Source organism: Bacillus rossius, chromosome 12, assembly GCF_032445375.1.
Source record: "Bacillus rossius redtenbacheri isolate Brsri chromosome 12, Brsri_v3, whole genome shotgun sequence".
NCBI classification, from domain to species: Eukaryota; Metazoa; Arthropoda; class Insecta; order Phasmatodea; family Bacillidae; genus Bacillus; species Bacillus rossius.
The window spans coordinates 50,677,116-50,703,307 of NC_086339.1; the positions used below are offsets into that span (position 1 = coordinate 50,677,116).

The 26,192-nt window shown below is 37.8% G+C and overlaps 1 protein-coding gene across 2 annotated transcripts in view; it reads left to right on the top strand.

Annotated features, from left to right (window-relative positions):
* Positions 1-26,192, top strand: part of LOC134537931 (NAD(P) transhydrogenase, mitochondrial-like) — a 183,244-nt gene that overhangs the window by 140,392 nt on the left and 16,660 nt on the right. For both annotated transcript variants that reach the window (XM_063378907.1, XM_063378908.1), the window contains exons 16-17: positions 6,001-6,160; positions 20,881-20,985. In XM_063378907.1, the coding sequence (XP_063234977.1) occupies positions 6,001-6,160; positions 20,881-20,985 (265 nt within the window). The remainder of the gene's footprint in view (positions 1-6,000; positions 6,161-20,880; positions 20,986-26,192) is intronic.

Here is a 26,192-nt window from a genome sequence, read left to right on the forward strand (position 1 = left end):
AAACACAAGCAAGATAATACAACAGCAAAACAGCAGACAAAAGAACGTACACAGCTGCAGTTCTTATCAACTTCAGCAACTTAGAAAGTACTACTTAATGATTTATAATGTTGTATTGTTGTCGTTAAATAGAGTGAGCGTGACGCTATATAGGGTGTATTATTGTATAGAAAACAAGGTAAACCAACCAAAGTGGAGCAATTATGACGTTTTAAGGAGTTTGTTGTAGATTGAGTGACGTTATAAAGAGTTTACACTGTAATTAAAACTGATCAAAAGCCAGCATTTGTGTTCTTTAAAATTCTTCTCTCCTGCCATTATCTTTAACTGTTCTGATTGTTTTGTTTCAATTTATTTATGTCCGTGAACGTTTATTGAAATTAATGAGATATTTTCCGTTTATCATGTGATTAAAATTCACAATAGATTTAATAATAACGCAAGTTTTCATGCTAACAGAAAATGAAACATCATCACAAAAGTGATAACTGAAATTTTGCAAAAATTTGTTTGCACACAGGAAGCAACATATTATGCGTAAAAAAATTTCAAAGCAGTCATGAGGACTGCTGACAGAAGTGAAAACTTAAAACGTTAAAACTATAAACAAACCGTTGTTATTTTCAATTTTCTTTTTCTGTCGTCTGAAAACGTCTTTAACGTTTTCCACACATAATCGAGGATCTAAAAAAAAAAAAAAAAAAAAAAGGTAGATATTTAGAGAGAATAACAATATAATGTACACAACATTTTTTCGCAAACATCAAATGATAGAATTTATTATTATTATTATTATTATTATTATTATTATTATTATTATTATTATAGAAGTAACTATTATTAATATTAATAATAGAATTAAGAAAATACAAATATAATTTGAAATAAGAAATACTCTCATTGTAAAATATAATAGTGTAACAGAAATGTTATTTGATAAAAATCAGAGACATTTTCGCAATTTTTACGAAAAAATATTATCACACAACAAATTTGTTTTATCACGTTAGTAAAATAACTCCTAAATTACTATAAAATATGCAGTGCATAGTAATTGTACAAATTAAAAAAATAAATAATGATCTTAATTTTTAAGTTATATTGCTACAAAAACTCAATTTTCTTCGTTATTAAAACTATATATCTATATGAGAATTTGAATATATTTTATACTCAATTTTTACTGCAGAGTAATCATATATTTAAAATAAAAATTTAACAAAAACACAATTTGAACAGATATAGTGTTATCGTTAACATGTCACGTGACCATGTCGATGATGACTTACATGAATTTACTCCCTATCCAAACCTTCCTATAGAATTTTTCACTTCAAAAATAAAATCTTTGGCATTCAATTTAATGACTTTATACACACACAAATACAATTTTTAACTGCATACAGTAAAACCTCACTAACTCAACAGTCAGCGGTGGCTTAGATTACGGGTATTTTGACTTTAAGGGACGGCGGAACAAGGCGAGGTGGGCGAAGAGTTGATCTAGTGTGCACCTTGAGACTGTCTGAGGTGAACGCCCCGGGCGCCTGTTGTTCCCCAGGTAGCTCGCTAGTGTTTACTCACTGCTGCTGCACTTCCTCTGGTGCCTGCTCAGTGTAGCACTGGAGGTGAACGCTGTATTACTACGGTATTTACAGGTTCACTGCAACTGTTTTTGATGCTCTTTTGTTTTGTTTTTGTTTCGTTCCGGGACTTTCGGCAGTGTTTTGTTTGGCGTGGTCACGAGCGTCAGCGGCCTCGGACGTTGCCATGACGACGCATGAAATCAACAACATTCGGCAGTGATTCGAAACAATAACATTGTAATTGGTCGCTTGTAATAATGACTCCTAGCATTGACGATTGGATTGGCCGATTAATACCGACAATGTGAAATTTAAAAGATTAAGAAAAAAAGTACTTCTGACCTCGGGAATATGGCGTGATTCGGCGATAATTCCCGTGCTGAATTTGGACGTTTGAAGCAGATCAGCGTCGTGTTTAACTACAAAGGTGTAGTTAAACGCGAGAACGAATCACTACGGACGTCAGCAAATGAAGGCAGCGCGCAGCGATGACTTTGCTGCGAATTATAAGGTTGAGAAATTCCCTTGTACCAGGACTCAGGTATGGCTGACTGCACCATCATTTAGAGACATTTGCGCCGTGAGTCGATAGCTCCATCCCAGTGAACAATATTAAAATCACGCACGTAATTAGCATTGATGGGTTTTCAATAATTTTATTAGAAACAACGAACTATTTCATCAAACTGTCGCACACAGGTCCAGTAGGCCTAGGAGTCCGAGTCTCGTGTCTGACTAGCTGGAGACAAATATTAAATAGACTTTTAAAAATTAATAAACATGTGCCCAACGTAACTGAACATAGATTTGGACATAATTTGATTTCTTTTGGACATATTCGAAAAATCTGTGTTTAGTCTTTTTGATTACTATTGTTGAGTATTCTACCCAAATAAATGTTTTTATTTTATTGTGGTACTAATTGTCACTAGGTAATGTTAATCATAACACTAAGCACCCAATCCCATTAAATATTTGTTTTTTATTGTATGCTCATGATAGTGCACAATAATTTGGTTACCATAACTTGGGGCATGTTATAGTGAGCCGTATGCTTACAACGCGATCGGTTGTGTTTTGAAGTCGATTTCAGTATGCTACACTAGTTAGTTTATTTAATTATATTAGTTTATTTTTAGTTGTGAGTGGATTAGAATCATGTTGGAGAAGAAGAAGGAAGCAAGTGTTGGTTTCAATGAAACTAAAATAGATGCTTTGAAAAGACTGGAAAAAGGTGATAACGTGAATAAAATAGCGTTATAATTAAATGTTGGGCGGTCTACAGTACTCGGTTGGAAGAACGAAAAATCAGAGATTGAATCATGGTGTTTAAAAATAATTTGTACAGAATCCATTAAGGAGAGAAAAACAATGAAATGTTCAGAAGCTTTGTATCAGTGGTTTCAGGTGCAAAGGGACAAAAGCACACCTATATCGGGGCCTATCCTACAAGAAAAAGCATTGAAGTCTTCCGAGGAATTAAAAGAAGATGGAAAGTCCAGATTTACAGCAAGTGAAAAATATCTGCTAACCCTAATACAGTAGGTGTGTTTGAGGTTAAATTTCAAGAACTTATTTAAAAAGAAAAGCTTACTGGGGATCAATTTTATAATTGTGATGAAACCGGCCTAAATTATTGTATGCTTTCAAACTAAAAGTTTGCCTTTAAAAAGTGAAAAATCCGTCCCAGGTTACAAAAAAAAAATCTAAAGAGCAAGTCACTATTCTTACATGTAGCAATGCAACCAGAGAGCACAAGGTTAAATTAACCATTGTAGGGAAAGTAAAAAAAAAACAGAGATGTTTCAAACGTGTGAAGAGCTCAAGCAATGGCTTTGATTTGTCAGTGCGGTATAGAAACTAGAGTAATGCGTGGATGTAAGAATCAATTTTTAAGGAGTGGTTTTTCTAACAATTCGTGCCAGTTTTTAAAATTGAAAAATCTTCCAAGTATTGCAGTTCTTGTCCCGGACAATGCTACGACTCATCCAGACACTCAATATTTAAAGGACAAATAAATAAAGGCCATCTGTCTTCCCTCTGTCACTTTTCTGATTCAACCAATGGATCAAGGTGTTTTGGCAGCTTTGAAGAAAAGATATAGACGTAAGCTCCTTTCACATTTAATATTGGCCATGGAAGAAGTTAATGATTTAATAACTGAGCTAAAACAGATTAATTTACGATGTTAGTGGCTGGGTTGATCAGTGTTGGAATTAACTCTGTTCGCTCGTTGGGAAAACTTTTAGATCATTTAGGCAATGAATTTCCTGAAAATGAGAGAATGTGAAGCATTCGATTTGGTCGCCTTAATGAGGAAAATTTCAGGATTTGAAGAAACTGTAGATGATGATGATGATGATGATGATGATGATGTCAGAGACTGGATGGATCTTGATGGGGCCAGTGAACCACTGGGGGAAGATGAAATGTTGCTGCTGCAAAAGGCCGAGAGACAGAGGAAGAAGAAGGCGATTTAGAAGATGACATGGAGAGTAATCAACAAGACGAAAGGATGAGTCGCAGTGAGGGTGTGAAATACACTGAAGGAGCATTACGTTATTTTCAACAGCAAGGATCGTCTGCAATGGATGTCTTATTCCTCCGGCGAAGCAGCCAGGCGCCAAATTGAGAACAAAAAAACAAGCTTCAAAAATAGTTTTTTTTTTTTTTTTTTTTTTTTTTTTTTTTTTTTTCAGAATGTTTAATTTTAATTTTTTAATGTTTGAGATTTCTTTGTGAATTGTACATACAGTTACATATATGTAAGAAATACAATTATACTTGTAACTCAATTCTATCATCTTTTAATTTACTAAATCCCATTAAAATTCCAATGTTCTGGATAACTCGACAACCCCCAAACTCGACATTCTCTGGGTCCACAAAGTGTCTAGTTAGTGAGGTTTTACTGTATTTTCAAGCAAAAAATATTTAAGTAAAAGTATCAAAAATATAACGTGAAATCAGCTTTAATATATGAAATACCTATTTAAAAAAAAAACTTAAATAAAGATGTTATATTGAAATGAGTTTACAATTTTTTCCCACAAGTACAGAAATCTAACTTCGGTTAGTACAGTTTTACGGATAAATGTAGATGATTGCAGTTGTGATCTAACCTTAAAATAAGTTTACCGCATTTTTAGTATATTAGTGCTAGGCGAGTTGCATAAATGTTTAAGCTTACTCGCCGGAAAATAATAATCGCCAGTTCTTACTACCTACTATTATAAATATGATAAAATTCCTCATATGATACAATTCCTCCTTACAGCTTGAGAATCGACGGTTACAATTCCAGGTAGAATCAGTGGAATTGAAGCACAAAATAATGACATTCCCATCCCTAGTTTTAATGTTTATTTTTAATAAAGCATTGCACTAGTGTTAATTAATTTTAATTCTAGTTCATTTAAGCTTTTTTTTTTAATCAAAACTGTGAGTAAAATATTTAATAGCAGTGCTTATTGTAAAATATAATAAGCCAAGTAAAAATTAAATATGATTCAAAATTTGTATTTCTCTTTTTTGTTGCCTAGTGGACAAGGTAACTTTAATTTTCATTCTGAAGTATCTTTTACTTTGATTTTCAGATATTATTTAAAAATAAATTACTTTTTTTTATACTATAAATTTTTATTCTAAAACAGTGTATAGAATATCTTCAAAATGTTTTTGTGTATTTTATGCATGTTGCCTACCATATGGCATTTCACCTGTCGTAGGCATGTTACAACTTTTATATATATATATATATATATATATATATATATATATATATATATATATATATATATATATATATATATATATAAAATAATCTTTAATACATTACAGTTAATGGTGAGATTCAGATTGCAAAAATTTTAATAGTTCAATATACCACAGCGAGGTTTTTCGTTTATCTAATTTTGAAACGAAATGTAACATTCCAAAATTTATTTGTGAATAATTTTACTGTTTCTAGAGACTGGTGAAGGCTACCGTTGCCATAGTGTTTTTTTTTTAAATTTTCCTAGGGTCACAACCACAAGATAACCTGCAGTGATGAGACTAGAAAGCTCTTGTTTTGTCACGGAATCCCCTGCGTGCATGGGCGTGCAGCCTGGGTGGCCCTGTGACCAAGAAGACTCCCTCTGAGGGGCCCGCTTGCACTTGCAAAGTTGTAATTGTAAAATGGGAATGATGAATATTATCCCATGCCCGCCTCTCCCCTGCGAATCCTTTAGATCTTGGCCCGTGTTCACATGCATGTTTATATTTGTGATAGTTTTTGTGTTCAAATGTTTTTTGAAATTGTTTTCAATCATCTTAATTACGTACTTTGGCATCATAGCTGTGGGATCTAATATTAAGTTACATCATTGTAAAATACTTGTGAAGTTCTTCCATCAGTTTGCGTTTGGTGCAGGCAATGAACCGCTCCCTGGTGAACGTCATCATGGGTGGTTTCGGCACGTCGTCAACGGGCAAGGGCAAGGCCAAGGAGATTAAGGGGGAGCACACCGAAGTGAATGTCGACGGCTGTGTGGACATGATAATGGATGCAAAGAACATAATCATCACACCTGGTAAATATGCGTGTCACCGAGCCCATTTCTTTGTCCTCTTGCTGAAAAAAACAATCTATTTTATATTTTTGTACAAAGATATATTTCTTTAGTAATATGCACTTAGGAAATAGAAAGATAAACTTCACAGATATTCAGAGAAAATACAGATGAAATCACTAATAGGCCTGTGCGAATACCTGTTTTTCCTACTGTTCTATGAAATGAGGAACATGTCCTGTAGGTCACATTTACATATGTTTGTGGTAAAAAGGTAGCTGAAAAATCTATTTGGGCAGAACTGTAACACTCAAGACATATTGAGAGGTTACTTGGCTAATCTTCTCATTAAAGTTTCCATGATTTGACCGAGTGGTTTGGTTAGGCTGTGTTAGTGCCATAAATTTAGCTTTTATTTTTCTCTGGCGGTGTACAAATTTTGATAGATATTGTTTCACCTATTTGATACCATAGTTTATATAATATCGATGACTAAGTAATGTTTTAGTAGGGATTTTGTGGGGCCAAATTTTGGAAACTCCTTTTTTGTTTCCCATATTACATCCCACTAATATTATAAATGTAAAAGTTTGGATGGATGGATGTTTGTTACTCAATCACGCCAGAATGGCTGAAAGGAACTGGATGAAATTTGGTCTACAGCGAGCTCATAACCTGGATTAACACATAGACCCCATATTAATATGAAATACCATCCCTAAGGGAGTGAAAAAGTGATAATTTCATTTCATAACAGAAAAAATCATAGGTCATAGACATGCAAACAGTGAGTGAGTGTCATTTCTCTATATCTGACACACGATCATACACATAGTAAGGTCTGGCAAATTAATATTTTTCTCCTTGGTGCGACCAGTCTGCTTAGTGGAGCTCGCAGCGGCTAGCAAAATAAAGGCGCTAATAACAGTTTTGTTCTTAACTTCGTCAATAGATAGAGTTGCCTTGAATTTTAAACGCACCATCGTTTGATGCGTTTGTCATGTCTTTAATTTTCGTTGTTTGTGCCGTATGCGTTCCTATACCATTCATCAAATTGCGATGAAATTTTGGTGAGTTGTTATGCGCATGCCCGTGAAGGTTTCTGAGACGCTATAACTATTTTGCAATAGTTGGAGCATGAATCGTTTCAAAAAATGTGTTTATTTCATATTATTGTACTGCAACATGTTATTTGTTTTGACAGATTAATTATTATTATTTACAATTTATTTAATGTTTGCTCTATGTCTAATATGTTATTTATTTTCAGAAATGGCAAATTATTTTTATGTATATCTATGAGAATGTGACACTATGGACTTTTTCCGACAATTTGAATTTATGCATTGTTGAGACCCCTCTAGGGAGTAATTGAACTTTAAGACGGTAAACGGTAAAGTTAATGCCGTTATTTTGTAATATAAATTATTGTTTCAATAATCTTTTATTTAAATTTTACGTGAAATTTTGTAATCCGCGCTATTGTTGCGTGCGGATTTCACGTTTTATTAAGTATTTAATGTAACTTATTTTCTTTTTCGGCCAATCACGGGCCGCCATTTGAAAGTTAAGTTAACTGGCCTAATTTAAGAAGCTAGGAAGAGAGAGTTCTATAATGGCCAGCTAAGGAAGCAGAAGCTTGTGACGTCGACGGTAATAAATCCTACAATTTAGCTAATTAGCGGTAGGCGTCCCGAACCGAGGATGATTAATTATGTAATCAATGGAGTCTAGAATATAATTTAGGATTTACCTAAAAAGATAAATGACCTAGGAGTGTTAAACGTGAGTAATTAAAAGTGCCAAAAATTTGTTTCCTCCACTTATGCACATCGTCACGTAACTCCCGTTTTCCGTCACATGGCCGTCATAAACTATTGTAAACATTTATATTTTGAAGTAATTTGACATTATCTACGATATAAATGATATTTTGATACAAATTTAATTTTTTTACACACTATTACATCGACTCATAGGTCCTACAGATTGAGAGACTCTGAGCTCTACCGACTATATTTTCGAACCTTACTAGCCGAGGAAAATTTAATTAAGATCCCTAAAAACATATCATAAAAGTGTGTATTTTCGACGAACCCAAATAAAGACTTTTGTTTATTAATTTTATGTGCGCATCATAACTCCTGATGATTGGAATTCATGTGTGATCTATGATGCCAAGTACCAGTTAGGAATTTGAATGTAGTAATTAACTAAATAAATATTATTAATAAGAGTAAATTTTTGAACCCATTTTTTGTCTCAATAAATAATAATTATTATATATTTTATTTATGAGTGTTGTGTTATGTCATTTCTAATTTCATTTGCCCTAGTGTATGTCTATGTATATTTGTACCTTTATTCAATTAATACCTAACTGTGGCCTACAGAACATCATCACATACCATTGGAGAGCCACATAAATAATACAGATTTTTCACAGTTCAACACAGCCCAACGTGTTATGTATTTTAGTCTCCATACAAGTGGGGCCATTTCCTTCAAATCACAAGTAGGAAGAATTTCTGCACAGATCTATTTGAAGGCCTACACACGTATCACAAGTGTATACTAAGTGTGACAAGCAGCTCTACAGAGATTTTGGAGCCCATACGGTGGGGCCGAATATTGAGGTTAGAAAGGGACACCTCAACTTTTTGTGTGTAAATTCTATACAAATAACAGTATTGTGTGCAAGTGCACTATTTGTATAATCAATTATTTGTGTCAATTACCTCATTACACACCACCACGGCCAGCGAGCAAAATTCATACTTCCTAAGGAACAGATCACTCAGTGTAGGTGAGGAGTATGCAACTGCCCAAGGTTCAGGCAGTGAATCACAGCCTACATCATCTGCAGGGAATTCTCCTGTAGGCACCTGTGAGGAGGTGTTAAGGCGGCCCATGTCTCCAATAACCACGCAGCAATCAGACATGAATAACACTGTCATACATACAGCGCCACGTCAAGACAGTCCTACACCACCACCAGGCATTGCTGCAGAGCAACACTACCCTAACAGAGAAGTTAGAGCAGAACAACGCAAGTCTCAATGCGAAAATGGACCAAACTAGTGCAAAAATGGACCAAACCAGTGCCATTTTAGAGCAAAACAACACTGCTCTCACTGAAAAGCTGGAACAAAACAACACTGCGCTTACAGCAAAATTAGAGCAGACCAGTGCCAGCATCAAAAATCTCGAAAACAGCATCGAGATTAGGCTCACGCAACAGCACGAGGAGATGCAACAAATTGCAGAGCAGGTCTCCTTATACAATAGCCGTGTAGATGGGTTGGAATCCCACGTCACGTCACTTCGAAACATGATGGCCAATGAACACAGAGGGCAGGCCCATGCGAGGGAAGAGGTGCGCGAACACATCCAGCACCTGGAGAGCAGGCTAGGTGACATAGAGGTGGCCACAGCAACACTGCGGGACAGGTTGGAGAACATGTCTGTCCAACCGAGCCCTACAGCTGAGTCAGCTGGTAGCCGAGGCCAGGCCCAGGCAAGCGAGTGCCAGGAGCCTACTGTTCCCACACTGCCCACCGCAGGCAAGCAACAGGGTGGCACAGAGTGCTATACTGAGTACCAGCCCCTTGAACAACCACAGGCTTCTCCCATCACTCACAGGCCTGTTACCAGGACGTTTGTCAATGCGTCAAGTTTGGACCCTGCTACGTTAATGCACCACCCGGCCAAGCATTGGGCAGAAGCCATGCCCACGTTTTCAGGAAAGGTAACCGAGAACCCGATCCGGTTCCTGAAACGTTTTGAGGAGTACGCTGCCACCTTCAATCTTGCGAGGCTGTTGTATTGAAGTGTCTCAATAGTGCACTGAAGGGGCAGGCGTTCTACTGATGGGAGATGCTAAGTGCAACCACCAGCAGCTACAACCACTTCCAGGCCATGTTCCGCCAGCAGTACTGGAGTCTGCGCATCCAGAGCAATCTGCGTGCCCAGCTCCATACAGAGAGGTATGATCCTAGGAAGGGCACAACGCTGGAAGCCCACCTGTCCACCATGTTCAAGAAGACACGGTATCTCGACCTGCCCATGACGGACGAGGAGTTTGTAGCGGCGATTTTGACCCAGCTGCCGCTCCGTTATCAGAAGCATTTGTCCGGCCTGACGTACCGAGACATCACCGAGTTTAGGGAGAGGCTCCTGAACTACGACAAGCTGGAGAAGATGGACCGAACGCCAGCACCTAAGGTGGACCACGAGAGGGTGCCTCAGCCCAACCGTCAGCCGCCAATGAACAGCTACTGGCAGAACAGGGACAACAAGCCCAAGGACAACAGACAAGCAGCCGTCCACACGATGACCTGGCAGCCATAGGGCCGAGAGCAGAGCTCTTACGGGAGGTACGCTACGAGCCAGCGCAAGGGTCCCTACAGCAAGAAGAAGACCTGGTGGTCGAGCTCGCGCAACTACCATAGTGACAAGGAAGCGTACCAGTGCAGGAGGCAGGACGACCGCAAAGACAACCACCGCCGTTCCTACTCGCCAGAAGTACGGCCTCCCAGGGAATCCCGTGACCGACGCCCAAGGTCATCGTCAGAAGACGAACGAGAGTACGCATGGAAGTACCGCAAGATGGAGGAACCTCGATACCAGGGCCGGCACGAAGAGACCCGAATGCCACCACACCATTATTCCCCCCAGACGACAGAGAATCATGGCGGCCAGGCCTACAGTAGCCAGTTCTCTGGAAACCACCGAAGATTCCAGAACGCGACGTTTCCGCCACCATTCCAGGCGCAGCATGCAGGACATCAGGCTGCGTACTACCAGCGAGGGGAAGTGAACCCGGTAGCAGCCTAGTTCAAGGCTGCAGTGTCCAGCGTCGCAGGATCAAGCCAATGGAACCACAGCGAGGGACAATGTGTTCAAGGTGGACGTGCAAACCAGAGCACGTTAAACTAGAACGGGTTTCCGTGAGATCGCCCCGAACAGAAACCCACCATTCAGGCTCAGGGGTATTAGATGACAAAACTCCAATCTACAGTTGCATCAGCTACGATAAATTTATATGCACTGTTATGCTAAGGGAAAGTGAAAGGGACTTTCTATGTAATGAGAACGATGAAAACAGAATTCATCAAGTCTGTACAGTTTGTCCACATGTGACACTGAAAATTGAAGAATGCAACGTGGATGCATTAATTGACAGTGGTGCTGAAGTCACATGTATCAGTGAGGAGTTGGTGAACTACCTCGAGCACCAGGGAGTAATATTACCCAAGATACCTGTACCAGCACTCAAGATTATAGGAGTGACATCAAGGGCAAGCCCCATTGTAAACAGACAGGTACTGATAACAGTACACAGCCTAGGTAGACCACGGGACATGACTGCACTAGTTGTGAAAGGCCTAGCCAAACCACTCATAATAGGTACTGATTTTCTACCACAGTTTGGTGTAGTGATAGATTTCAAATTGTGTGCTATTCACTCGAATGACTGTGAAACTCCAGTCACACTCACAGGCAAGTGGCATGTGAGAGAAAATTGTGTGGGAATATTGTACAGTGAACCCATGCACAGGCACATATGCAAAGTCCAAGCAAGTGAGCAACTTCAGGCATCACTTGAAGATATCAGGCAGTCACTACAAGAGGTGAAAAGTGTGTCACCCAGCCAGCTGCAACAACTGTTTGGTGTACTGGCCAACTTTCAGTCAGTATTTTTTGACAAGCCAGGCAGAAACAAATTCTACCAAGCTAGGATCAAAATTAATGAGGAGGCACCGTACCACCGCAAATGTTATCCCATTCCGGTGAAGTACGTTCAAGAAGCAACAGCCTACCTGCAACTTATGATTGATTGGAATGTGATCAGGAGAGAAGCAAGCCCCTATGCTAACCCCATAGTATGTGTGAGTAAACGAGATGGAACAGTGAGACTGTGTCTCGATGCTAGGGAGCTAAACAAAATTACAGTCAAGGACAGGGAAAGTCCTGTACAAACGGCAGAGATTTTGAGATTGTATCAAGGTGTGAAGTATCTCACTACTATGGATCTGTCATCAGGCTATTGGCAGATACCATTAGAGCCTAGCTCCTGTCAATATACTTCATTTCTGTTTAGAAATCAACAGTATGTGTTCACAGTCATGCCATTTGGACTGTGTAATGCAGTGGCTGACTTTACGAGATGTTTAGATGCAACCTTAGGACCCGAGTGTCAGGCATTTGCAAGGGCTTATGTCGATGACATATTAATAACATCATCAAATTTTGAAGAGTACATGCAGCATGTTGCCACAGTACTGCACAGACTGCAAGAGGCAGGCATGACTGTAAAAATTAGAAAATCTGTATTCTGCAGAGAGGAATTACCCTTTCTAGGACACATCCTCACACCTGAAGGCATTAAGACAGCCCCAGACAAGCTGCAGAACATCCAGGAATTTCTTACGCCGAGGAACGTGAAACAGCTGAGAGCGTTTCTTGGAATAATTGGTTTTTATAGAATATATTCCAACCAAGTTGCACAGTGTGCAGTTCCTCTGTTCAGCCTTCTGAAGAAAGATCAAGCATGGATGTGGAGTGAAGAGCACGAGCAAGCCTTCATCAGTCTGAAGAACTTGTTTCTGACTGAACACGTCATCTACCATCCAACTCAAGGGAAGGAATTTCTGTTATACACAGATGCCCCAGACACAGCCTTAGGATGCAAGCTAGCACAGGAGGAAGATGGAGTTGAGAAGACTGTAGCTATGGCTAGTCGCACCCTCAACCAGGCAGAGAGGAACTATACAGTTACAGAGCGAGAAGCTCTTGCCATTATTTGGGCACTCCAGAAGTACAGGGATCAGTTTCACAGTCTCTCCAAGCGTTGACATGCCTTAAAGCAGGCAAGTTATTTGGAAGCCGCCTTACGAGATGGTTTTTGTTATTGCAGGAATATGATTACCACATACATCATATCAAGGGATCTGCCAACACCACTGCAGATTACCTCAGTCGCATGCATGAACTGCAAGAGAGTTCACCGTCAACGTCAAAACGACAGAAGGAATTTCTAGTGGCACCAGTATCAACTGAAATATTTAAAACAAATTCTAAGCTCCGAGATATCCTGAAGGATCTTAAATGTAAACAACAAGCATATGAATACTGCAGGAGCACCATCACCCAGCTGCAGAAGCAGTCAGCTGACAACAAAATTCATCAGCACTTCTGCCTATCGGAAGATAATGTTTTGTTTGCCCAGTCCAAGAGGAGAGGCATATTTGAAGATCACTGGAAACCAGTGATACCAGCTGATTTGAGACAACCAGTCACCTGGGAACTACATGTAGTCTTGGGACATGTAGGGAGCAAGAAGCTCATTGAGGCATTAAAGAGGCAAGTGTATTGGCCTAACATGTCTCGTTATGTGAGCAAGGTCACAAGTGCCTGTGACCTATGCCAGAAGGAGAAACCACCTGGACAACACCTGCATGGAGAGTTGCAGCCTACATTCCAACAGCACCATTGGAATTGTTGTCAGTAGATTTATTTGGCCCCCTACCACAGTCAAAGGGAGGTGTAAAGTATGTTTTTGTGATGCAAGATGTTTTCACAAAGTTCACCAAATTGTATCCAATAGTGAACCCTACTGCAAAAGCAGTAATGCAGAAATTAAAAATTTTCACTGAAGAAATTGGTATGCCTAAAGTGGTATTGTCAGACAGAGGTACCCAGTTTACCAGTTATTTATGGCAAACAGGAGTCAGAAAATTAGGTGCAATACCTACTACCATCAGTGTGCGACATCCACAAAGTAACCCTGTGGAGAGACTCATGAGGTCAATAGGGAGTCTGTTACGTACGCTATGCCACAACTCGCAGCAATCATGGCGAGATAAATTGCCTTATGTAGAATGTGTGATTAACCATACTGTACATGGTTCGATTGGAGTTACCCCTGGAGAAGCTATGAGCCTGAATAGATCGGTGGCGATCAACCCGAAATATTTACCCCGATGTGAACAAGTCCCTAATGAAGAAGCAAGACTACCTACAGGAGAAGAGGTAGAAGCTCTAGTGAAGAGGAAGTTGACAGCAGAAGCTGACATCAGACGCAAGAGGAAACCAGCATCAAAATTATTGAAATTTAAAGTTGGAGACCAGGTACTGAAGAAGACAACTCCAGTAAGCAAGGCCTGGGAACATGTAACAAAAAAGTTGTTTTTGTTATTTGAAGGACCTTATGTCATCACAGACATAGTGCAAGAGAATTGCTATGCTCTAGCAGAGCCAGAAACAGGCCGACCAGTAGGCCGTTATAATATAACGCAGCTAAGGGAATACAAGAGCCCTACTACTGTGTAAGCAGTACCGACCTAAGCTAAGAATGCCTCGTGATGGTACAAGCAATAGTATCATGGACAGCTGAGAGCAGTCTAAGTATAAGTTTCAGACCAAGGATCTGATTGTACAGATGAGTAAGTGTATTTCACTGTGATTATGTGATCTAGTACGCCATGTGAGACGTAGTGCAGCCACTGTAATTTATGATGTTAAGCGGAAGTGTGATTCCCGCTTCTTTCTGTGTAAAGGTGATGTGAAATGCCACTGTGCAGATATTTACCCTGCGGTTATGCGGAAGTGTAATTCTCGCTATATTGCTGTATTTGAGGTGAAGTGAAATGCCACCCATACAGATGTGATTGTAGCCTGTGAAGCTACTAGTGTACAATGGTGTATTGAATTTATGTATCAGTTGGCTTGCATGATTCTTCGTATGAGTATGAACTCAAATATCACAAATTCCTGTACATGAAACTAGACTTGCCTTATATATATGTGAAGCTGTATTTACTGTGTACTGATAAACGAGAAGAAGTTAAGCATATTTAGTGTCGATGAAACTATGTGGTATGATACCCCATCCTGCTGTGTAAACATATGTAAACACTGGCATGCAAAGCATCTCTAAAAGCACATAACACTTTGCAACTACAAGCAGAAAAATTTTATGCAGGTTACCTTGGTTTATTGATGCTGCTGGTTAATCCACTGATGTATGGCACTTTCATTTTTTTTGGTGTTGGAAAAACTCACTAAGATTTTAAAATTCACAATTTTATTACCATTTCTGGGATGGATCTAGGTATACTTAAAAGAATGAATCATTAGGATTGCATTCTCCCCAGAATGCAGATTAGAAAAGTATGCATTCTTTTTGCATACAAATCCAATCAGATTTAGCTAATGCATTTATTTTCTGTGACTTTGAATGTCAAGATATTGTTATTTTATGAAATGAAAACACGAAATTTTGAAAACGACGATTTTGGAGGATTTATTGAGAGAAGCCTCTCTACAAGAGAATTACGTCGTCACAGCACTATTCACTCACAGAACTGTTATAGTTGCTTGAATAGTATTCTTCGAATGATGTGAAGAGTAGCGAAGAATGTGGATCTGAAAAACTCAGGATCTAAGCTCTTTGTCGCGAGAAGTGAAGATACTCCGGCAAACAAGTGTCCACAAGCAACTTCGTCAAACAGAAGTTATGGAATTGTAAAATTAAGAAAATTTTACTTGAAGTGAAATGAAAAATATTGAACATGTGATACCATGTGTTGAAACATATCCTAAAACAGCATGTTTGTAAACAGCTGCTTTGTAAGGAAACTTTATCTACACTGAAGCCTGGAGCCTCAGATGACTACAAGGCTCATGTTACTGATAAGAGTAACTAAGATGAGAATGAAATATGAACATTTATTCAACCCAGCGAGACCACTACGGGATGTAAACACCAGTAATGAAACATGAGAAGAGAAAGATAATACCTCTACAGCTGTGCAATTGATCGCAGCAAGGCGAAATGAAAAATCACTAGGTTGGTAATTGTGTAAACCAACGACTTCTCTCATATGAAGTATGATATGCGAATGGAGGCAATATGAGTAAACACTATGAATTTTAATTGTATGTAACAAGTAAACATAGTAATGAAATGTTAATGATGAAATGTAAATGTTATGATGTGTTCATGATGATAATATGTAAATAATATGTTTTATGATAAATTGCTAATAAGTGCTATGTAAACATGATAATTGGTAGTATGTACATGATATGATATGTATTCTTTAATGAAATGTAAACATGTGTGATGAAATGCAAATGTAAATTGCAAGCAGTGGCGTCTCGTCAGGGCAAGCAAGGCAAGCAGTGCTTGCCCAGGCAGTTTCCAGACATTGTATTTTTTAAATAAATATTTTATTCAGAATAGAATTTTACTTTGGCTCGTGCAGTTAGTTGTATGTATTTTTTACACTATCTTCTTGGGACCCAATACTGTGCGCTGTGCGCTATAAAAAAAGAACTCGTTGACACAAAAACATGCTGTTTTAGAAGCGTTGCTAGGTTTAGAAGCGCTGGTAGGATCGCTTTCAGCAGGAAGGCTGCCGCAGTAGTTTCCTTTCGGAAGGGGGGTGGCATGGTACAAAGGTTCAGGGAGGGGATTGGCTGGAAAAATACGCGGTAGAAGCTACGAAGGTAACGCTTTCTTGCCGAACTGGAGCGAACATGGCCGAAGCAGACGGTGGAATTTTTCCGCCGACTGCTTCGGCTATGTCCGGTACAGTTCGGCACGGCAGGTGGCGATGTCGCGTTTCAGTCGGCGGTCGTCTCTCGGGGCGCGCGCATCTCTCCCGCGGGCTGTTGGCTGGCAGTGCGTGGGGGATTTGTGGGCGTACGATGATACTACACTCCCACTTAGTATATAAGTAATGTAGAGTAGGTATTTTACTATCAGAATAATGTAAGTCAATCATTATTTTTCAAAAATAATGTGTTTAAAAAAATGTCAATTTTTCTACCTGTGGAATAGTCAATGTTCAGTTAAGAAAACTACTTAAATAGCACCATTTTGTACCTTGAAATCCATATTTTCCCGGCGTAGGGCCCCCAGACACCCCCCCCCCCCCCCCCAACCTCATCATGTTTTGGTGTGAACGGAGTTATTGCTTCCCCTCATGTAAACCTCACGCCTCGCCACTGATTGCAAGCTAAATATGCTATAGTTAAATGCATATATTTAATAATGAACTGCAAATATATTAATAATCAACTGTAAACATGTGAACTACAAAAACTTAATAATGAATTGCAAATATGTTAATAATGAAAAGCAAACATGTGATGTAAATATCCAATAATGAAATGCTATATTGAGATGTATAATGAAATGCTATAATGAAATGTATGAAATTTCATGAAATGAGAACATAAACAATTGAATGCACTGTGATGCATAATGACCAAGTATAAACTAACAATGTAATATGTTAGTAGCATAGCAAAATGCTAATATTGAATTTAATGGTTATTGATAACCATGTATTGTTATGCAAGAATAGAGGAACTAATAATTAATGGAATTTATACAATGATATTAATATTTGAATTATTTATGTTTAATAAATTAAAATTTTTTATTTAATTCGTATTTCTTTTTCCTTGACAGCACATTTCTAACGTCAAGTACACAAGTTGTATTGCCTGCAGACACTTGTATTTGCAAGAGTACAAGTACGCACATAGTGATTAAGTTATTGATTAAGACCCGGACACCTATACTTAAGTCAGGTGCGAAGGTTACACCAGAGTGAGCTAGACATAGTGTGGTTCGCAACGATTGTGTACCTAACAGTGATGGGAATAGACGAGTGCTTCCTTGTGGGAAGTGGTGAGTTCGCCCCACACAATCAGCACCGCAGACGCCATGACGCCGTCTCGCGCGTAGTCGTGAGGCAGGGCGGCTGGATGCCGCCACATCAGCAGTTGATGACGTCAGCTGCAGTGCCAGATGCCGTGCTGTCTGGTACAGCATCATCGCCCCACGCCAGACCCCGCCGACGCGTGGTGAACCAGGCCAGGTTTGTTGGTCGTTTTGAGGACAGGCGCCGTCTCGACGCCGCTGTCCGCTGCAGGAAGGAGGAGTCGCAGCAAGGATGCAGTCATCACCGCAGGTGGACGCTGATCCACTGCCGTGACGTGACCTGGAGAATGTCCTATTGTTGATTCACGTGTACATTGCACCCCGGTGAATCCCTTTAGTGAATCATACTCACAGTAAGTAAGTCCTCCCGAGTCCCTCTCAACAGGAGCGGCTCAAGGCAGAAGCAGTCGGAGAACAGTAGCAGTTCCCGCCTTCGAAGATTTTTGCGTGGCATATTCCGTGAACTTCATCGCGCAGGTCTGTTAGCAGCGAAGACCCGACGAAAAGTGTTTGAAAAGGCGCGATTTTCAGTTGCGCACCGGTAAAAAACGAGTTGAGGAGGAGAGGTAAATCGCTCCCGAGTGTTTTTTTTTTTTGTGTGTCGTTTTGTGCGCGCGTTGCTAGGCAACGCGAAGTGTTGTTGTGTATTGTGCGACGAAGAAAGGGAAGTGCCAATCACATTGCACCGTTTTGAACAGGTCAAAGAGTACTTTTCAATGTAATTGACAAGGGCGGCAAAATCTGTACTGCAACATGTTATTTGTTTTGACAGATTAATTATTATTATTTACGATTTATTTAATGTTTGCTCTATGTCTAATATGTTATTTATTTTCAGAAACGGCAAATTATTTTTATGTATATCTATGAGAATGTGACTATGGACTTTTTCGGACAATTTGAATTTATGCATTGTTGAGACCCCTCTAGGGAGTAATTGAATTTTAAGACGGTAAACGGTAAAGTTAACGCCGTTATTTTGTAATATAAATTATTGTTTCAATAATTTTTTATTTCAATTTTACGTGAAATTTTGTAATCCGCGCTATTGTTGCGTGCGGATTTCACGTTTTATTAAGTATTTAATGTAACTTATTTTCTTTTTCGGCCAATCACGGGCCGCCATTTGAAAGTCAAGTTAACGGGCTTAATTTAAGAAGCAAGGAAGAGAGTTCTATAATGGCCAGCTAAGGAAGGAGAAGCTTGTGATGTCGACGGTAATAAATCCTACAATTTAGCTAATTAGCGGTAGGCATCCCAAACCGAGGATGTTTAATTATGTAATCAATGGAGTCTAGAACATAATTTAGGATTTATCTAAAAAGATAAATGAGTTAGGAGTGTAAAACGTGAGTAATTAAAAGTGCCAAAAATTTGTTTCCTCCACTTATGCACATCGTCACGTAACTCCCGTTTTCCGTCACATGGCCGTCAAAAACTATTGTAAACATTTATATTTTGAAGTAATTTGACATTATCTACAATATAAATGATATTTTGATACAAATTTAATTTTTTTACACACTATTACATCGACTCAGAGGTCCTACAGATTGAGAGACTCTGAGCTCTACCGACTATATTTTCGAACCTTACTAGCCGAGGAAATTTAATTAAGATCCCTAAAAACATATCATAAAAGTGTGTATTTTCGACGAACCCAAATAAAGACTTTTGTTTATTAATTAAATGTGCGCATCATAACTCCTGATGATTGGAATTCATGTGTGATCTATGATGCCAAGTACCAGTTAGGAATTTGAATGTAGTAATTAACTAAATAAATATTATTAATAAGAGTAAATTTTGAACCCATTTTTCGTCTCAATAAATAATTATATATTTTATTTATGAGTGTTGTGTTATGTCATTTCTAATTTCATTTGCCCTAGTGTATGTCTATGTATATTTGTACCTTTATTCAATTAATACCTAACTGTGGCCTACAGAACATCATCACATACCATTGGAGAGCCACATAAATAATACAGATTTTTCACAGTTCAACACAGCCCAACGTGTTATGTATTTTAGTCTCCATAGAAGTGGGGCCTTTTGCTTGAAAACACAGTAAGAAGTTCCCCCACAGAGATTTTTGGCTACCCAAGTGGGGCCTATACATACACCATTCACACAAGTGTATACTAAGTGTGACAAGCAGCTCTACATTATATAGCGGCACTTCGTCTGTTGTTGTTGTATAAGTGTGCACGCATGACACATTTAAGTATAAAAGAGAGACAGAGATAGTGTGATATATTTATAGAGTGAGATAGAGAAAGAGAGATAAGTTGAGATAGAGCGAGGTATAGAGAATGAAATGAGTTAGATAAAGAGATATATAGATGTATAGATCTGTAAAGAGATTTATATATAGAAGAGATAAAGATAGTGGGAGATATATATGTATATATGTAGATACAAAGAGATAATATATATTTAGAGAGATGGATAGATTATTTGTATATGTGTAACTACTTCAAACATATTACAAAACAAAACTGAATGAGGCATTGCAATGCATGCCGAGCATTAGCTAGATAAAGGAATCTTTTCAATATTAGTAATCTCTTATTTTTCAGCTTTTTTTCTATAGTTCTTTATAGAGTCTAGATTACATACAGACCAGGTAAATAACTATAAACTGGCAGAACAACGTCTGTCGGGATGTGAAAGTGATATAAATTATTTTGCACACTTGACATTTAAATTAAGAAGACAATTACTAACTACATCAGATTTCGAAAAAAGGTTCCCTTCACCCTGTGTTCAGCCCGGGCAACGCTGGGTACTGCAGTTAGTTTATCATAATACCTACCTGGCCAAATTTAAAGCTGAGTAGTGATATTCTTATTAGGGTTGTTTTATAACTAGACGTGGTTATATCTGCAGATATATATGGTTTTATTGTAAATTGTGTAAAAAAAAAAAAAGTTACATTTGTTTTAATTACTGAACATGTGGTTGCATCTAGTATTATATTGCTTGCCTTGTGTTTCAGGATATGGTTTGTGTGTTGCGAAAGCACAGTATCCAATTGCGGAAATGGTAGCATTATTGAAAAAGAAAGGCAAGAAGGTTAGATTTGCTGTCCATCCCGTTGCAGGTAAGTAATCTTCAAATAGTTTTGATAAAGGTTTTTTTTTTTTTTTTTCCCAATGAGATGAACATGCTATAAAATAGGTTAATGTTTTTCAAATTCTGCGCACTTTTCTTGTGAACAGAAAATTAATGTTCAGCAGCCATGATGCTGTGTTCTTTTGCAAAGCGCACAACTCACAACTTGGAATTGCAACAATACATATAGGACTGCTACTTCACCATTTCTTTCACTCAACAACTTGCTACTTTTGACGTACAGTTAAAATAAATCCCAAAAATTACTTAATTTTCTTTGTATTTGTTTACCTATGCACTAACGCAACCCCATATTATGTACTTTTTTTTCCAAAGACAAGTGTGTGTGGTTCACAGAAATTGATGAGGAGGATTAGGGGAGAAGAGGAATTGGCATGTGTGGTTTTTCCTCCGCTCCTGTGTGGATGCAGTGAATTGATGTTTTTTTGACGTGACAACGTCTAATAAATCGATGAACGCCGGCTGCACGCACGAAAAAGTGTCCCGTAATGCACATTGTCCCATTGTGCTGTGTCCCATTATGCTCATTGTACGCTTGCGCTGCATCTATCTCTCTTCCACTCGATTGGAAAAACCATCGATTTGACTTTTTCGAGGCACATTAAACTTGAAACAGTCCCATTCGTTTCCTACTTTTCCTATCATCGTCCTATCCTTAACAGAATAACACAGATTGAATGAAGTTAAATAGCAAACATGTATAAAAGTTATAGTTAAAATAATCTCTTCGTTAAAGTAATAAACATATTTGAATTAATGAGTGAAAATAAAAGTAAATTTATCAATTAAATTAAAGATTTCATTTCACTCCTTTGTATCCATACAAAATAGTGATAATTCAATAAAAATGATTCAATTTTATTCATAAAAGTATGCAATCATTTCATCAATGTTTTTTTATGACGTCACGTTAAACTATTGTCCGTAAACCGACTTTACAGACAACCAATTTTTTTTTTCAAGTGTTCTGCTTACACCTATCACCTATCCTTCACTTAGCATGAGTAATTCGTTCCTATAAATGCTCGTGTTATTCGAAATTGTGTATTCTGAAGCATTAGTTTCCATAAATAGCAAGGATAATTTATTTAATGTGTTCCAAAATTGTATAGGAAAATATACTTTATTTATTCATTTTATTTATTTATTTATTTATTTATTTATTTGTAATTGTAACATGCCAACCAACAGGACAAAGCCTTTAATGGTTGGCACACAATTAGATACATATACACTCACAATAATAAACATAAATGAAAAACACAAAACAATACAATATAATACATATAAAAAAAAAACACACATAAAGAAAGACAATAAAACAAAAATCAAACGTTACAATTTAGACAATAAATGAATAAACACATATGATCATTAGGAACTAAGGAAAATAATTAAAGTCTTTATCAAATTTATTAAAATTGGTTATTAGCCTAAAGATAATATCTGTACATAAAGTGGAAGTTAACGACTGTTAAAAGGAGGTACTCTTAAACCGGTGTTGTCAAGTATATATTGTCACGATCCACCTTCAGAGGGGGGGCGAGAATCGTAGCTCTTTACATAGAAACAACTCGCTTGGCATCAACTAGTCTTAACTTCATAAAATACTTTACTGTACCTAGGATCATAGGTTCGTCATCCCGTACAGGATGTCTGGTGAGAGCTGAACTAAGGAGATTTTGCAAAATAACATAATACTTAATTAAAATTATTTTATTCTTAAAGTCAAATACTCAACATCATTTTAAAGAACATTTAAATAGCGGGATTACAATTTAAAACAATAATCTCTTTACTTCCTTAACGATTGAACGACCTTACAAGAGAGAGAATGAGAGAACTTCACTAAACACTTCCCTAGTCCTTCCGAATACCTCAAATCATAATTAATACTTAAAATTAAAACAAAGATAAGTCCATACTCACATTTTCCGAAAAGCCTTTCTTGATCGATTACTTAAAACTAACGTAGGGGCCTCTCCTGCCCTTAAAATCCGAACGAACATTACATTTTAAAAATTATAACTAAACGACTAGTGACGAGGGCCATTGCCTCCGCCCGAAAGCTTGAAGATGACTACATTATGACCTAACTTAAATTAAACGACTCGTGGCCTCTGGCGTCGGCCATAGCTTCCGCCCGAAAGCTTGAATTCCTACATCACGAACGAACTAACAACTCGTGACCACAGGTGAGACGCATAGCCTCCGCCTGAGTGAGCCTGAATTCCTACATCACGAACGAACTAACAACTCGTGACCACAGGTGAGACGCATAGCCTCCGCCTGAGTGAGCCCCGAGTCACCAATCACTTGCGCTTAAATTCGCGCGCCCTGCCGCGCCTAGCATAACAAAAGCTCGTTATTGAAGTCAAATTTACTAAACAACTAACTAGAACATCTGGGAAGACTACCCCCCCTCTACCCCGATGTGCAGGCCACACCGCGCGGCTTGTTACGACAGCGCGCCCCAGTAACTGCGGCCCGTGGCTGCGCCAGCGCGCGGCCAAACAAACAAACAAAATTCTGCAAGCCCGCAGCGCGCCGCGCCGGCCCCGTGCCCCAATTACATGGTCACGCCACTTGCGCTGACGAGTGAACAGAGCAGCCAGCCCAGAGTCCCGTCAGTAAAGTCCCTAAATTTGATTTCAACAACCCTGCAAAATTTCAACCCGCGACATAACCCTCCCCTCACAGAGCTCGAGCCCCATCGAGCTACCTCAAAATTACAAATTGTCCTTTTCCATTAAACCATAACTATAAATTCCTCATTTCACAAAAATAATAATTTTCTTAGTTCCTTGCTGTCTAAACATACATCTAGATTCTGCATAAGATTTATTTTAAAACAAGTATTCATAAAATTAAATGTAAAACTTTTATCTGGTTTGTTCTCACAGGAACCTTCAGAGGCTCGAGTTCTCAATTCTAAAAAAAATTGTTCTGTTAGTGAAGCTCTCTTTACAAATTAAATTAATGTTCTTAGTTTCTCAGTATTCGTTAAACAATGTGCAAATTCTTGACAATTATTAATTTTTTTTCCAGTTTCCGTTTGTCACAATACTTCTTTTGTTCTTAAAAAAAATTAAGTGTCCTTACAAAATTATCAGTGTTTCAAATTAATTAAACTCTTATCTCGTGAAGGTTGGTGCAACTCCTCGAAGTCAGTGTTGTCGAGAAGAGTAGCTCCCTGGGCTGGCCATCAGCAAACACCACTCAACTCCAACAGCTACTGGACTGGCTTCCAGGGCAGCTCACAACTTCTCCCCACATCTGCTTCGGAGTTGTGCCATCCTCATCACGAACAGATTACAATTCTGAAACATCATCAACAGGCATTACCATCACGCCTGACAAATACAAAACTAACTACTAAACTGCAATCGATGGGCAAGGATGCAAACACACAAAAAAAATAAAATTAATTAATTCAACTGCTAACATAAAGTATCCCACCCTTAGCATAATCTAATCAGGCAAATAATTTGATAGGAAAAACTTAAGGAAGGGAAACATGACCTCCAATGATTTTCCCTACCTCTTGAGTCTTGATCTTCTCTATACAGCAAATAGTCCCCACGAAGTAACTGGGTTGAAGGTCACTTCACATGACCCACCCATAACCTTTCTACTCTTCTTTTCTTCTGGGGGCAACCACAATGCCCACCAATCTCTCTCCATGGTGCCGAACCAGCTATCCCATGAGAGTAAACAACGTAGTCAATAGGAGCGCAGAGGGGAAACACCAATCTCTGGCTTGTCGAGTCATAAAACTGCTTTATCTTCTTCTTCTTCTTCTTCTGAGTAAAACATCTGATTAATCTTGCTACTATTCTTCCCAACAATAAAAAAAAAGTTCATCAGGTATCTTCATAAAAAAACATTCTAACTAATAATAAGTCTTCTTTTTCTTCTTTTTTTTTTTCTGTTAGATGTAATAGAAGGCCATGTTAGGGAGGTTATAGGGAAAAAGAGTGGCCAATTCCCACCCCATCACCCACCTAGATCATGACTAATTAACTTTTAAACTTTCTATTTCAAACAAATTAAAAAAAAACCATTTTTTTATTCAAACTTTTAAACTATAATTACTTTTACTTCATAACCTCAAAAGCTAATCAATAATTCTAAATGAAATTGTGATTTACTGCATCCTTGTTCCATCCGATCTGTTTGTTTATAACCTTTCTTGTAAAGTATAAAATTTTCAAACATTACTAATTCAAAAAAAAGTAAATTCTGGTGTCCTTCGAGTTACAATTAAATTTACTATTTCTTAGCTTGAAATAATTTAAGTTTTCAGAACTATTTCATTGTCTAATTCACAACACTTAAAAATCAACTCAAAACAACAAATCATCAAAATCAATAAGATCATCTGACCTACCTATCAGTACTGTGAACTTGAACTGTTCGTACTCATTTATAATAAACTATTATCTTTAAATTCCAACCTAAATAAGGTTTTAAAAAAAACTACTAATCCCTCTGTAAATTAAGAAAATTAACTTTAAAAATTAAACTTAAGGTATTAGTTCTTTTTGACAGCTACCACAACTCACTAGTTCCATTACATTACTATAACCTAAAAAGTTCTGTAAATAATGTTTATAACAAAAAAACTCCAGTTACTGTCTTCCATAAAAAAATAAAACTTTACATAACCTTATTAATCTCCACTTGTAAGTCCATGGCTGCCAGCTTTCTCTTCTCTTGAATCTTCAGTCTTGGCTCTTGTTTCAGTGATCTTGTATCTTGTCTCTCGAACTCTTGTCATCTTGTAAACTGGACTGCTGCTCAGCTCATCTTAAGGAATCTGTAACAGTTTCAAAAATACATGTTAATTTAAATTACATAATTCCTGTTCTTTGGTCCTAAAAAAAAATTGTATTATTAGTACACATTACCCTGAAACAACATTATTATTCATTGTTTATTACTTAAAAAAAAATGCTTTACCATAAAATCCTTTTTTGTTCTTTTCATTAGGCCTATTTATTTTCCTTCTTCTTAATTAAATTCTGCTTCAAATGTTAATCCTAACTTAAGACCTACCATCTATTTATTATTCATTACCTACATTATTTATGTTACCCTAAAATTCCCATAAGTTTCTAATACTTCCTATCAAAGACATTCTCTCTAAAAAAAAATTTACTTGTGACTCTTAAC